This window comes from Hemiscyllium ocellatum, chromosome 24 (genome assembly GCF_020745735.1).
Source record: "Hemiscyllium ocellatum isolate sHemOce1 chromosome 24, sHemOce1.pat.X.cur, whole genome shotgun sequence".
Classification (NCBI taxonomy): domain Eukaryota; kingdom Metazoa; phylum Chordata; class Chondrichthyes; order Orectolobiformes; family Hemiscylliidae; genus Hemiscyllium; species Hemiscyllium ocellatum.
This window is the reverse complement of record NC_083424.1, coordinates 2396571-2411708: the sequence shown is the minus strand read 5'-3', so window position 1 is coordinate 2411708 and position 15138 is coordinate 2396571. Positions and strand designations below refer to the sequence as shown.

The window sequence follows — 15138 nt, the reverse complement described above, 5'->3', positions numbered from 1 at the left end:
GCTTGCTTAAGACGGAAATCACAAGGGCAAAAAGAGGGTATAAGATGGATTTGGCAGATAAGGTTAAAGATAGTCCTAAGAGGTTTTGTAACTATATTAAACATAAAACAGTCCCCTTAAAGATCAGCATGGCCATCTATGTGTGGAGTTATAGGAGATGGGGGAGATTTTTAATGAATATTTCTCCTCTGTTTACTGAGGAAAGAATCATGGATGCTAAGGAAAAACTTGTAAAACAAGTGGTAATGTTTTGGACTGCATACATATTACCAGAGAGGAGGTGTTTGCAACCTTAAAGCACATTAAGATGGCTAAATCCCCATCTTACGGGTCTGATCACGTTCAACCTCGGACGTTGTGAGAGGCTAGGGAAGAAATTACAGAGACCCTTGTTGAGATTTTTGCTTCATCTTTAGCCACTGGTGAAGTTCCAGGTGGGGATGTGGGCTGAGGATTGGCAAATGCAGTTTCATATAGATGTGTGACTGTAGCACTTTGGAAATTCAAACCAAAGTAGGACTTAATACAGTAAATAGTAAGGGTCCTGAGGAGTGTGTGGAACAGAGGGACCAAGGAGTACAAATTCATAGTTCATTGAAACCGGTGTCACAGGTAGACAAGATGGTGAAGGCGGCATTTAGCATGCTGAGGTGCATCAGTTGGGACACTGAGTATTGGAGTTGGATATTATATTACGGTTGTATAAATCGTTGATAAGGGCCACATGCAGAGTATTGTGTATAGTTTTGGTCACCTTGATACAGGAAAGATTTGTTAAACCGGAAAGAGTGCAAACAAGATTTACGAGCATATTGCCAGGATAGGACTTTATTCCTTGAAATGTCAGAGAATGAGGGGTGACCTTACTGAAGTGTATAAAATCATGAGGGGCACAGATAAGATGAATTCATATAGTCTTTTTCACAGAGATGGGGAAATGAAAACAAGAGAGTATAGGTTTAAGGTGAGAGGGGAAAGATTTAAGAAGGACCTGAGGGGCAACTTCTTCACACAGAGTGGTGTGTGTATGGAGTGGGCTGCCAGAGGAAGTGCTTGAGGCAGGTACAATAGCAACATTGAAAACCATTTGGATAGGAAGGGTTGAGAGGGATATGGATCAAATGTGCACCATTAGAACTAGCTGAGTGGGCATCATGGTCAGCATGGACCAGTTTGGGCCAAAGGGCCTGTTTCTATACTCTATAACAATAAGTAAATTATTCTGATGCTAAAATAAATGTCAGTTAACACTGAATAGCTAACTGCATTTTTCAAACATCTGCTTTACCCTGTGATTAACCCTCACTGTCAATCACAACTTTACATGGCCTGAAATCAAAATATTAGTGTAATAAACAGGCTTTGTAATTTGGAATTATCTCAAGACAATCTTGTGGAAAAGTTTGTGTCAATAACCAGAATTAAAAAGTGGTACTTCCACGTAACTGCATTGTCTAAGAGTGCAGTGAGATTCAGTTGGTCTTGATAGATACCACTCTGTCAATAATAAAGTTCTGAAGAAGGGTCACTGGACCCAAAACATTAATTTTGATTTCTCTCCACAGATACTGCTAGACCTGCTGAGATTTTCCAACAATTCCTGTTTTTGTGTCAATTTCCAGCATCGACCAGTACTTTCGGTATTTTTTACTTTGAGAATATGTTGGTCAATAGGTCCACACTGAAACCAGAAGCAATAAATGCAACACAAAGAAATTTAATGCTGTCCCAATTTCATTTAATCCATATAACATACAATTACGCACAAAAGCACACCTAGGCATAACAATGCATGACAACAGCCAGAAGTAGAAATTTGTGCAAGTGTGGAGTGTTTACACACAAGTGAACAGATTGTAAAAGGTCTCTCTACCCACAATGAACCAAAATCTAAGGAATGGAGACCGCTTTCTGCAGCTTAAATCTAATATAGTCTTTAGTTAATTTGGGGTGTTCAGCTATTTAACAGATTGATCAAGTTTTCAGTTGTGTATTTAACTTGTATTTATATGTAACATTTCTATAAACAAAATATAACAAACACTTCTGAATAAAAAATTACTGTCAAAGTTATCAATATATCCATGGATTTTGCACGAACAGTGATGTGAGGCTTCAGCAGCTAATGCTTAAATGCAGCAAGTTGTCTTACCTTTCAGCAGCAAGATGACCAAGTGTTCACATGCTTGTGAAGGGCGTGGCTGGATTTATTGGTGACCCTTCAGTGAGTTATACAGAGTGCTAGAAACCTGTACCATTGTGTTTGTCTATTATGCGTTGCTCAGGATTGCGAGAGATTTCTTCTGAGCTTTGGCCAGAAAACCTACTTCTATAGGATTGCTGTATTTGATTTTACTCTAAGGAAATCAGTCTGAGACAAAAATAAATGTCAGTCAACGCTGAATAGCTAACTGCATTATTAAAGCAAGTGCCTGATCCTGTGATTAATCCTTGATGTCAACTACAACTTGGCTCAAATCAAAATATCAGCGTAATAAATAGGATGTGGAATTATTTCAGATAATCTGGTGGAAAAATATGTGTTATAATTTGTGTCAATACGCAGAGTTACACATTGGTTTCTGCATTGTGTGGGAGTGCTGCGAAATTCAATTGATCTTAATTGATGCAAAGGCTGTTGATCTGCTCGTAACACTACAATCGCCTCTTGTATCTTGTATGTGAGATGGTGGAGATCTGAATTTGCATCGCTGATGGGTTCACAGCTAGGGCACTTTCATTACCTGGTACAGTTAACAGAGACTCAGGGCAGACTTCTGAACCCAGTTGTTTAATACTCGAAAGATCATACATGTAATGGTGACACCATGAGATCAGTGTCTGCCTTGGAGGGAAGGGAAGTGAAGAAAATGAAGTAAATTCTGATCAGGGCCTTGAGATAGTTATCTGCTTCAGACTGAAATATAAACACAAAATTTTATTTGGCACTTGCTTCAGCTTTGGGACGAATAGAATTTTGCAGCTTCAAAACAAGGGTCGAACAGATTCAGAATGAAAATATCAACATCTCAAATTATCCAGGGAAAGTAACCAATTACTCAATGTGAAATGCATGCAATGCACTCAGAAAGGGACATCTTGGCAGCTTAGGTTGCCATATCTACCACATTGCATTGTAAGTTCCATTCTTGTATAAAAGTCAGGTTCATATTCTGAAACTCAAGGGAACTGGTACCTATCTCTGAAACGAGGGAAGAGAATGAATGTTTTAGCCTTCAGTCACCAAAAGGTCACATTTATTCCAGTCCATATGTTACACCGATTGTCAATGCCATGATTACTGATTATGAATAGTGGTTGTATATTGCACTTGTGCAATGGCAGTAAAATTCTTCTTGGTCCATAAAATAATTTTTTATATAATGTTCAAAACAAAATTCAAACTTTCAAATATTAATAAATTCTGAAGGATTTGTCACCTCCTGCAATTTATCTACACAAATAAATACCTCTTGCCTTATTTAGACCTACATTTACATATCTTGCTTTACATTATCTACACATATTATTATAGAACATTTCCAACATCCCCCTATCTAGTGCATCTGTTATATGGTTTATCTTCCTTTCTTGTTGCTACGTTTTGGGATTTGCCAAAAATCTTCTCAGCTCCAATTGCCTTTTAATGAGATACTAGATCAACGTGGATGGTTATACGCAGCAGCATCCAATACTAAACAAATGGACAAACCTTTCAGTAACAGGAAAACATGACTTATTAATCCACCTGGAACAGTTCCTAATTTAAGTGGAAATACGTGCAGTTAGCTCGATTTGGAAGAACACAGTGTTGTAGTACAGAATGGTGCAAATGAGTCCTGCGCACAATTAGGTCCCTTCCTTCCCCAACACATTATAATGTTTAGGAAGGAAAGTTCCATCAAACTCAGTTGCCTCCTGGAGGCTGGTTTTAAAGCAGCACAGAGTAGAGGCAGGTCTGCAGATGGTGACTGCTGCAAAGATACCAACAATAATTTATATTCTGGACAAATGATCAGGAATTGGGAATTTACTCACTTCAAAAGTGATCTTTTTGGAAAGATGCATTCAATCTCATTACCTGTAGTGTGCCAATGAGAGCAGAGAAACAGTCCATCTTTGTTGTGAGGAACACTGAAGTTAGTTCCTTCTTCTTTAAAGTAAAATTGAGAGTCAGGTGTTTTCAAAGACTGGACAGAGGTTAAATGGTTCTCAGTTCTGCCTCCAAGCCTCACCCCAACAGAAATAATTCACACACCAAAATGTGACAACACCAACCCTAATCATTCAAGCTTTTGTTATCGGAAGCACATGGGTTGACCTACATTTAAGAACCTGATTTCAACAAATGATTTGTGCTAACTGTGTTAAAAACCTGTAGCAATGCAGAACTCATTCGTTTTTGATGTATATTTCATATACATGTAAGTATCACTGGTACTTAGGAGTAGCTTTCTTGAGTCAGTTCTCATAAAACCAAGGTATTTGTCACACACTTGTAAGATAATGTAACGATGTGAACATGAAAAAAAAGTCTTATTTAATGAACAGAAAATTAAACTATCCATAAAACAGATGGAAGCTTAAAAGAACTGTCAACATAGTATCTATGTTCACACCTTCAGTTAATACTTTCTGTAACCTATTGCCACCTAGCATGGTAATTAGGAGATAATGTATCTACTCATTTCCGACCCTCTGGGTCAGCACACACTTAACAAATAACCATCATTTAAACCCTAAAGACCAACACTTGAATTTTCATTACACTTTTAGTCACGTTTGCTGCACTCTTCCTCCTGCCTCAAATGGGAATTACAGTCTAGGCTCGAGTTAGATTCTCATCTCCTCCATGTAGCAGTGATGCAAATTCAACTGACAACAGACTTTTAAACTAATTCACAGAAACAGATCATCACAGAACCACCAACATTGATTTCATTTATCAAATGTTTGGCAAGAGATCTAATTTACAATTCACTTTTCATCACTGCAAAAATGGATTCTGTTCCTTTGGATGCTACTACATTTCTTATTATCATTCAACAAACCAAGTTCTTCTTAAACATGGCTAACATTTCCACGTGGATGATTCTAATCTGCAATTTCAGGCAATTTGGCAAGATGCCTTGGATTGAATCCTCACAAGTTTACAATCCACACACAACATTACTCTGATTAATGTGAAGGTCCTATCATGCACTACGAGGGATGATGCAGTGACAAACGATAGTAACAGAATTCCAATCTAAAGTTAATCAGTGCAAAACCTGAGGTTTTACAGTATCGAGCTAATAAAGCTAAACTGCATGAAAAATAACAGCTAATCTTACATGATGTTCTTGCTGAATTTCAAGAAAACATGAGAAATGTCTGGTTAGCAACAGAAACCTAGTGAACTAACATACGATAAGTTATTGTGGAGAGGAGGCATGGATATTTACAGTAGTCATTGCCAAACCCTGAATAGAAAAGATGCAGAATTAAGCAGGGTCTAAAAGTCTGAACTATGTCTCTACGACTAAGAGAAGGTTAACTTTACAGCTAGTGTTCCCAATGCAACACTGCATTGTTAAGGCCTGCAGTTCACACTAAACACAATGAGTTTACATCTTCGTATCTTTTTGTTAGCACCATGGTACCCATTTCACCCGCAGTGCTTGCTTCAATGCTCATGTCAGCAGCAGATATTTCATTTGTTATGCTGACCCATTTCCCTGAAGCCGTCTTGCTATCTCTTCCCAGTGTCTTGCCCCTTCTGTTAAACACCAGATTCCAGTTTTGATATGCCTGTGCGACCCCAGCATCCTGCAGTGATGCTCATGCTCCTTTGACTGCGCTCCTTGTCTCGATCCCGCTCACTGTCAGACTGGCTGTGTGTCCGCTCAGGCTTTGGGACTGTGGATGCCGTTTGGTGGCTGGAGATAGTGCGCAGCAAATGGTTCCGTTTCCTCAGGAAGTCTGTCTGCCCGGGTAGCCCGAAGCTGCCCTTGCGCAGTACCATTCTGGAATTACTTTTAGCAGGACCGGATCGATGGCTATACTCCAGCTGAGATAGATGTGCTGCATATCCATCTGATAAAAACTAGAGCACAACACAAAACATGCATCAAGACATACATTTGGTTGCGAGTCTTAAGAAAATATAATAATGCCAATTAAATAGCCATAGATCAGAAAATTTCATCTCTTAATAAAAACACCAAGAAGGATGTTGCCAGGGTTGGAGGGTTTAAGCTATCGAGAGAGGCTGAATAGGTTCGAACTATTACCCTGGAGCATTGGACGCTGAGAGATGACCTTACAGAAGTTAGTAAAATTATGAAGGGCATGGATAGGTTAAGTAGGCAAGGTCTTTTCCCCAGGTTGAGGAGTGTAAAATTAGAGGGCAAAGATTTAAGTTGAGAGGGGAAAGATTTAAAAGGGATCTAAGGGACAGTTTCTTCATGCAGAGGGTGGTACGTGTATGGAATGAACTGCCAGAGGAAGTGGTGGAGGCTGGTACAATTAGAACATTTAAAAGTTAAAAATCACACAACACCAGGTTATAGTCCAACAGGTTTATTTGGAAGCACTAGCTTTTCGAGTGCTGCTCCTACAATCACCTGGCATCTCCAGATCATGACCATTTAAAAGGCATCTGGATGGGTATATGAATAGCAAGGGTTCAGAGGGATATAGGCCAAATCCTGGCAAATGGGACTAGATTTATTTGGAATGAGTGGTTGGCACGGATGAGTTGGGCTGAAGGGTCTGTTTCTGTGCTGATTATCTCTATGACTGTGGGCCCTGTCTGGTGAATGTTGAAGCTCTCACAGTGCTGTTCCTATCATAGCAGAGGGTTCTCTTGCTGACCTGGAAAATATTACTCTCTCAATGAGTGTCATCAAAAGAGAAAAACAATCGTCAGGCCATTTGACCCATTGCTGTACATAAACAAATTACTCTATTTGTCTCCCAAGTGCTCAGGGACATTGCTGATACATATGAATAAAGTCCTGACTACTGGAGTCCTGAGCTAAAACCAGCCTGTACTTCCAGCACTATGCCTGTGATTGTTGTAACCTATTATAAATAAAACTATCCATTTCAAAATATTTTGACAATGTGAAGCAATACCTGACATTGATGCTGGTACTTTTTAGATGAGCGACCTACAATGTAGATTTGTGATGGTGATAAGCCGAGAGAACTGTAAACCGAAATATCCTTTGTGGATCCGTACGCTGCATGGATCTTCATGGACACCTGCAATTTCCAAGTATATAGTGGAATTAATACTTGTGGAGACATTGTGTGTTGAAATATTAAATTATTAGTCACAGTTTAATCAAAAACATGTTGAAGAAGGATAAAATTAGAACTGATCATCAATAATTCAAACATTAGATGAGATGCAATAAAACTAAAAAATGAGATGCTTACATCTTGCACAAGGCTGCGAAGAAAATTGGCTTTGTGCCTGAGGGGGTCGTGGACGAGTCCATCACAGAAGGAGACAATTCCATGGGGGAAGTTATGTTGAGCCAGCCAAGCCACTACTCTCTGCTTCTGCATATCGGGACGCCCTGTCACATATATAATGAAGTAGCCAAGATCCTGCCAGTGTCTGTGAACACAACAGCTAATTAAGAATTGCTGTTAAAAGGTTCTACTTTCACAAGTCTCAACACAATCAATATTATTCCCTAAACACGAGAGTACGGTGCTGGAAAAGCACAGCGAGTCACAGGAGGCCCAGGACCTGCAGGCCCTTGGCAGACTTGAGGGAGAGTTGAAGAGTTCAGCCATGAGGCGGTGGGGTTGGCTGGTGCAGGTGTCCTGGAGATATTCTCTGAAGAACTCTGCGAGTAGGTGTCAGAACGCTTCAGAGAACATCTCCGGGACACCGGCACCAACCAACCCTACTGCCCCATGACCGAACACTTCAAGACCCCCTCCCACTCTGCTGAGGACATGCAGGTCCTGGGCCTCACCACCCAACGCCTGGAGGAAGAATGCCTCATCTTCCGCCTTGGGACCCCAGGGCATCAATGTGGATTTCACCAGTTTCCTCATTTCCCCTCCCCCCACCTTACCACAGTCGCAACCTTCCAGCTCAGCACCATCCCCATGGCCTGTCCCATCTATCAATCTTCCTTCCCACCTATCCGCTCCATTCTCCTCTTTGACCTATCACCTTTACCCCCAACTCCATTCACCTATTGCACTCTCAGCTACCTTCCCCACAGCCCCACCCCCCACATTTATCTCTCCACACCCGAGGCTCCCAGCCTCATTCCTGATGAAGGGCTTTTGCCCAAAACATTGATTTTCCTGCTCCTCAGATGCTGCCTGACCTGCTGTGCTTTTCCAGCACCACACTCTCGACTCTAAACTCCAGCATCTGCAGTCCTCACTTTCGCCTAACTATCCCCTAAACTCTCGAGTTGAATTTTATTTTGATATACAACCAGTACCTAATTCAGAGTTTTGTTCTTTTTTGCAGAGATGATTTAGAACATTGTTCATTCAGATTTGTGATAATCGCTCATTAATTTATTACGACCTCTCAGTTCAGCTAGAGAAGATACAATACTCACAAAGGAGGCCAACAAGAACTTTTATAGCACCTCTAATGAAATAAATATCTCTAACTCAGGAGTGATATCAAACAAATTCTGACACCAAGTTATAGAAGGAGATATGAGGGGAGGTAACCAATATTTGATGAAAGGCACAGTGGCTTCAGGCCACTTTAATTAGTGGTCACGCCTTCCGCTGCCTGGGTTCTCATCTGGATTCTCTCCCTAAAACCTCCCCTTGGCTTCAATTCCATCCCCTTCCCCTCGTCTCCACGTTCAAACTATCACCCTCTGCATTTCTGCCCCCCATACCAAGCAAGATGCCATGACCAAACATCTCTTTCTGTCAGCATTCGGAGGAAACGTTCCCTCCAGGACACCTTGGTCCATTCCTCCATCACTCTTAAAACTTCCTCCAATCCCCCACTTCCTGCACACTCACAGGAGGTGTAACAGTTGCCCCATTCCTCTCCTCACTGTCCCAGGTCCCAAACACACCCTCCAGGTTGAAGCAGTGATTTCCTTTTTCTTCCTCCAATCTAGTCGGCTGCTCCCTACGGGGGTCTCCTTTACACTGTAGAGTAAAAAATGAGGTCTGCAGATGCTGGAGATCACAGCTGCAAATGTGTTGCTGGTCAAAGCACAGCAGGTTAGGCAGCATCTCAGGAATAGAGAATTCGACGTTTCGAGCATAAGCCCCAATCACAAACTGGGAGACTGCTTTGTCGAACATCTCTGCTGTCAGTGGGAATGATGCCTTCCATCCCACTCACCTCTCCTCCTGTCAACATCATGAATGGTGACAGAATAACAACTCACTTGGCAGAATTCCAAAAGCAACTTCAATGAAGGAGGAGCCTAGCAGTTCAGTGAAAAAGAGAAGGCTGAGACTTTTGGGGCAATCTTCAACCAGAAGTGCTGATTGGATGACCCACTCAGTAGTCCCCAGCACTGCAGATACCAGTCTTTAGCCAATTCAATTCACTCCACAAAATGATTGGAGGCATTGGATACTGCAAAAGCTATGGGCCCTTACAACATTCTAGCAATAGTACTGAAGACTTGTGCTCCAGAACTTGCCACTCACATAGCCAAGCTGTTCCAGTACAGTTACAACACTGGTATCTACCCAACAACTGGAACATTGCCCAGGTATGTCCTGTACACAAGAAGCAGGATAAATTAAACCTGCTAATTATTGCCTCATTATTCTACTCTTGATCGTAAGTAAAGAGGTAGAAGGTGCTACCAAGCAGCACCTGCTCCGCAATAACCTGCTAGCTCAGTAATACCCAGTCGCTGACTGCATTTCAAATCTTTAAAAAGACTTTCCTATATGAGCTCGTGTTCATCAGTACAAGAGTTTGTAAGTCAGAGGATCGTAACTCAGGGGCCCCAGCCACGGTTAAAACATGGAATAGAGAAGTAAATTCCAGAGATAAAGTGAGAGTGACAGCCCTTAACACCAAGGCCAGATTTAAACACATGTGGCATCAAGGTGCCCTAGCAAAACCAGAATCAATGGATATTGGGGACAAACTTTCCACTGGTTGGAGTCATATCAGACACATAGGTTGTGGTTGTTAGAGGTCAGTCATCACAGCTCCAGAACATCTCTGCAGGAATTCCTCAGGGTAGTGTCCAAGGCTCAACCATCTTCAGCTGCTTCAGCAATGGCCTTCCCTCCATCATAAGGGCAGAAGTGGGGATGTTCACCGAAGATTGCATAACGTTCACCATTTGTGACTTCTCAGATACTGCAGAGAGACCTAGACAATATCCAGGTTTGGCCTGAAAAGTGGCAAGGGCTTATGCCCAAAACGTCAATTCTCCTGCTCCTCGGATGCTGCCTGACCTGCTGTGCTTTACCAGCAACACACTCTCGACTCTAATCTCCAGCATTTGCAGTCCTCACTTTCTCCATGTTACATTCATGCCACCTCAAATGTGATCTCCAACAAGAGTCAGGCTAACCACCACCCCTTGACATTCAATAGTGTTACCATTATTGAATTCCCCCATTTCCAAATTCTTGGGGTTACCACTGCAGTGACCATATAAACAAACAGTGGTTACAAGTGCAGGTCAGCAGCTAGGAATCCTGGCAAGTTTGTACAAGATACAAGTCAGGTGTGTGATGGAATACTCCCCACATGCCTGAATGGGTGAAGTTCCAAAAACACTCAAGAAGCTCAACGCCATCGAGGACAAAGCAGCCCCTGCTTGATTGGTACCACATCCACAAACATCCACTCTCTCCACTACCGATGCTCATTAGCAGCAGCAGCAGCAGCATATATATTCTACAAAGGTCCACAGACAGCACCTTCCAAATGCACGATCACTTCCATCTAGAAGGACAAGGGCAGCAAATACATGGGAACACCACTCCCTGCAAATTCCCCTCCGAGCCACTCCTCATCCTGACTTGGAAATATATCATTGTTCCTTCACTGTCGCTGGGTCAGAATCCTGGAATTCCCTCCCTAAGGGCATTGTGGGTCTACCCACAGCACATGGACTGCAGTGGGTCAAGGCGGCAGCTCACCCCCACCTTCTCAAGGGGCAACTAGGGATGGGCAATAAATGCTAACCCAGCCAGTGATGCCCACATCCCTGAATGAATATTTTAAAAACATCCTGATTATCCTGAACAGTGAGTCAGGCTCGAGAAGCTGGGTGCTCTGCTCCTGATGGTCTGCTCTGGTTTCCTACATTCTCAGATCTCACTTAATATAACAATTAAGAGTAGCTAGATATTTTAAAAGTGGTTTTTTCAAATTGAGTCATGGCCTATTCTGCAGGACAAAATATTTATTTTAGGTGTAAAATGACTTGATTAACTTGGCAAAAATCTCCAAATGAATCCAGTTGACCTGCAGCAACCTCTGCCTCATCTCACTGCTGTTTCTTTCAAAGGTTACCTTTCACTAATTCAGATATCATCGGCATCCCATTACCCAGATGTGGCTTCCTTTTTCTTTCCATTGCTCCCACATCCTGTCGAGACTTTGTTGGGTAATTGACATCTTGAATTAAAATGAATCGGCAGTGAATGAGTAACAAGTATCATCACTGGGTAAGTGATCCCAATACTCACTGTCACATAATGTGCACGAGTAGGTACTGGTAAATGTGAATCATGTCAACTACTCTCCAATACTTAACCTGGCATTTCAAGCCTGAACATTGGCTGTCTGAGTTCCACAATATTTATCATTGATTCTGCCAAAGCCAGCATCGGTTGCTTAGCCTTCGTTTCCACTTGGACTGAGCTGCTTGCTCGGGCTATTTCAGAGGAAAGATTAGAGGCTGTGGGTTTGGAGTCACATGAGTAACCACGGCAGGTTTCCTTCCTTAAAGGACATCATTGAACCATAAGGGAATTTACAGCAATCAATAACGGTTAAAGGGTTGCCATTAATCAATTTATAAGTCGAGATTCTTTTTAATGAATTCAAATGTCAACATGTGCTTTGGTGGGATTCAAACCCCCATTGCCAGGGAATCAGAAACAAAGTTCTGAAGAAGAGTCATTGGACCCAAAACTCTGCTTTCTTTCCACAGATGCTGCCAAACTTAGAGTTTTTCCAGGAATTTCTATTTCTGTTTTAGACTTCCAGCATTCACGGTTTCTTTGTTTTTCCAAGGAATCAGCCTGAGTATCTGGATTACTAGACCTGTGCCATTAAGACTACTTCACCACCTCCCCAATATTTCAGGGATATCTCACACTGTGCTATTGAATATACTAGCTACATAGGAGAAAGTGAGTATCAATAAAGGAACAAGTGAAGAACACTATTATGGTTCTTGGTCCGTGACCTAAATAACCTGGTCAGCGTATTGTTCAGCAGTGCAACTGGGGCGAGGAAGGTTAAATGAAGCAGACAGATTGCACAGATTGGGGCCTGCATTCCCTCAAAAATAGACAGTTAAGAGGTCTCATCCAAGTATTCATGATGAATTGATAGGGTGGATTGTGAGAAATATGCTTCCAGTAGAAGAGGACCAAACAATGGAGCAATATATTACAATTGGGGCATTCAGTGTATTGCCAGGAAGTGCTTTGTCATACAAAGAATCATAGAAATCTGGAACTCTCTCACCTAACATGTTGAGGTTGGGGATTGATAACATTTTGTTAGGTAGTCGAAGGAAAAACTATGGAGCAAAGGTTGGTTAATGAAGTTGAGATATGGGTCACCTGTGACCTAAACTGACAGGTAAACAGGCTCAAGGAGCAAAGTGACTTCCTCATGTTTCTGTGTATCTTAACCCTTGTGTGGTTGTTAGTAAAACAGTAAAATGAAAAGCAGAGTGCATTTAATTGTTGAATGTTTTGGTTTTTTAGTTACTGAATGTTGAAGGATATTTCTTCAAAACTGTGTATGCATGAAGTATATTCCCTTACATTGTGTGGGAGGTATTCATTTCCAAACTAACTGCATGTTCAAATTTGATTAAAATTCTACTGAGGTACAGTATCACAAACCTGGAAGAGGCAAATGCAAGATGTTTGTGCTTACTTACATAAAAATATATGATCAAAATGACAATCATTTTGGAAATACCCAGGTCAGGCAGCTTCTGTAGCCATAGAACAGAGTTATGAACAGAAGATGTTCCCAGCTCTGTGTCAGGTTAATTTCCTGATTTCGTTGCTTTGGGAAATTTCCCACGAGGTGGACAGGAGGGGAACTAGGTTGATTGCCAGCTACCCATAGAGATAGGTCTCCAATTGGTCCAGTTCAGGTTGCAAAAAAAGGCCCAAAGCTGACATTTTATTGATGCCCCAAGCAGCTCTCCAATCCACACAAGGCCACTGACTCAACTGAGGCAGCTTCCTAGCAGCAGGCCAGTGGGCCATTGGAGTCAGAGGCTCTATATCCCAACAATGTAGGTACAGGGATGAAAGGCCATAACTCTCTCTGTGACTAGCCCTGTGGAGGCCATTCCCCTCCATCCTAATGTCCCACTGACTTCAGACCTATTTAGCTGATAACCTCTGTTATGCCTACCACCGGCCTCAGCAATGTCAGCCTCTCCTGATGGGGCTAAAGGCCTGGTATCACTATGAGCCCTCTTATTGGGCCTGCTGCCTTTGGCATCTGACCTACTGCAGTGGGCATCACCTCAGGAAAGTTACATACTGATAACAGGATGCCAATTGGGCCTGATATCAGCATCCTGCCCCTTGTCCAAAGTTCCAGAGCAGCTGATCTGTACATCATTCTCTCATTCTTCTCTTTGCAGTTCACATTGACCTGCTATATATTTGCAACATTTCATGTTTCAGATTTCTAGCATCTACAGTATTTTACTTATTCTTCATGATCAAGTCACGCATTTACTTTTATTCATTCACAGGATGATGAGGTCATTGGCAAGGTCAGTATTTATTGTCCATCCCTAACTGTCCAAAGGGAATTTGAGAGTCCACCATGTTGCTGTGGGTCTGATCACATGTAGGCCAGACTGGGTCAGGATGGCAGATTTCCTTCACTAAGAAAAATTAGTGAATCAGATATTTTTTCCCCAACAATTGGCAACAGTTTCACAGTCATCATTAGGTTCTTAATCCCAAACTATTTTATTGAATTCAAATTCCACTATCTGCCAACACCTTACCAAGAACACATTTACAATGTTCAGAACCATAGGTCATTTGATTATAGTTTGCGAGCAGAGTGTTGTAAAATAATTTCATAGCTTTGGGGTCATGCAAACAATATTTCTAACATTAATGCAGGAACATATACCCACTAAGTGACGGTGAGAACAGAAATTATTGACATTTACCGTACAACATCAACTGCTCCAGCTCTGACCTTGGGATCACTGCCCATAATGGAGACACTGGCTGCAAATGATCCATCAATACTAAACACGACACACTCCGTTCCTTTTGGTAGAACAGTAATATAGCTATCTCCAGACGTATGATCTCCCCTAGATAAAAGGTATAAGAAAGTCCTATTCACAACCAATCAAAACAAGTTCACCCAACAACAGTACTTACAGAATGGCTTTAAATTAATTATTTACAAATTCACCCTCTGTCAAGCAATTCCTATTAAACAAAACTAATTATTCTTGTGCATTTAACATACTGAGGGTGGCACGGTGGCACAGTGGTTAGCACTGCTGCCTCACAGCGCCAGGGACCTGGGTTTAATTCCCGCCTCAGGCGACTGACTGTGTGGAGTTTGCACGTTCTCCCCGTGTCTGCGTGGGTTTCCTCCGGGTGCTCCGGTTTCCTCCCACAGTCCAAAGATGTGCGGGTCAGGTGAATTGGCCATGCTAAATTGCCCGTAGTGTTAGGTAAGGGGTATATGTAGGGGTATGGGTGGGTTGCGCTTCGGCGGGTCGGTGTGGACTTGTTGGGCCGAAGGGCCTGTTTCCACACTGTAAATAATCTAATCTAATCTAATCTAAAACTTGTCATATTTAATTGTTTAGTTAGTGTTTTGATAAAACAGTACTAACTGTTAACATGATGAAAATATTTCTCCAAGTGTTGTGCTGCCACATACTGTACTGATACTTCAGCCTGGATTCTGGCTTGAATCTG

The 15138-nt window shown here is 41.9% G+C and overlaps 1 protein-coding gene across 9 annotated transcripts in view; it reads right to left on the bottom strand.

Annotated features, from left to right (window-relative positions):
* Positions 1–1716: 1716 nt before the first annotated feature.
* Positions 1717–15138, bottom strand: part of LOC132827008 (membrane-associated phosphatidylinositol transfer protein 2) — a 538978-nt gene continuing 525556 nt past the window's right edge. For all 9 annotated transcript variants that reach the window (XM_060843350.1, XM_060843356.1, XM_060843357.1 and 6 more), the window contains 4 exons: positions 14367–14516; positions 7426–7609; positions 7120–7248; positions 1717–6085 (listed from right to left, as the gene is read on the bottom strand). In XM_060843350.1, coding sequence (XP_060699333.1) covers positions 5762–6085; positions 7120–7248; positions 7426–7609; positions 14367–14516 — 787 coding nt within the window. In that variant the 3' untranslated portion in view covers positions 1717–5761. The remainder of the gene's footprint in view (positions 6086–7119; positions 7249–7425; positions 7610–14366; positions 14517–15138) is intronic.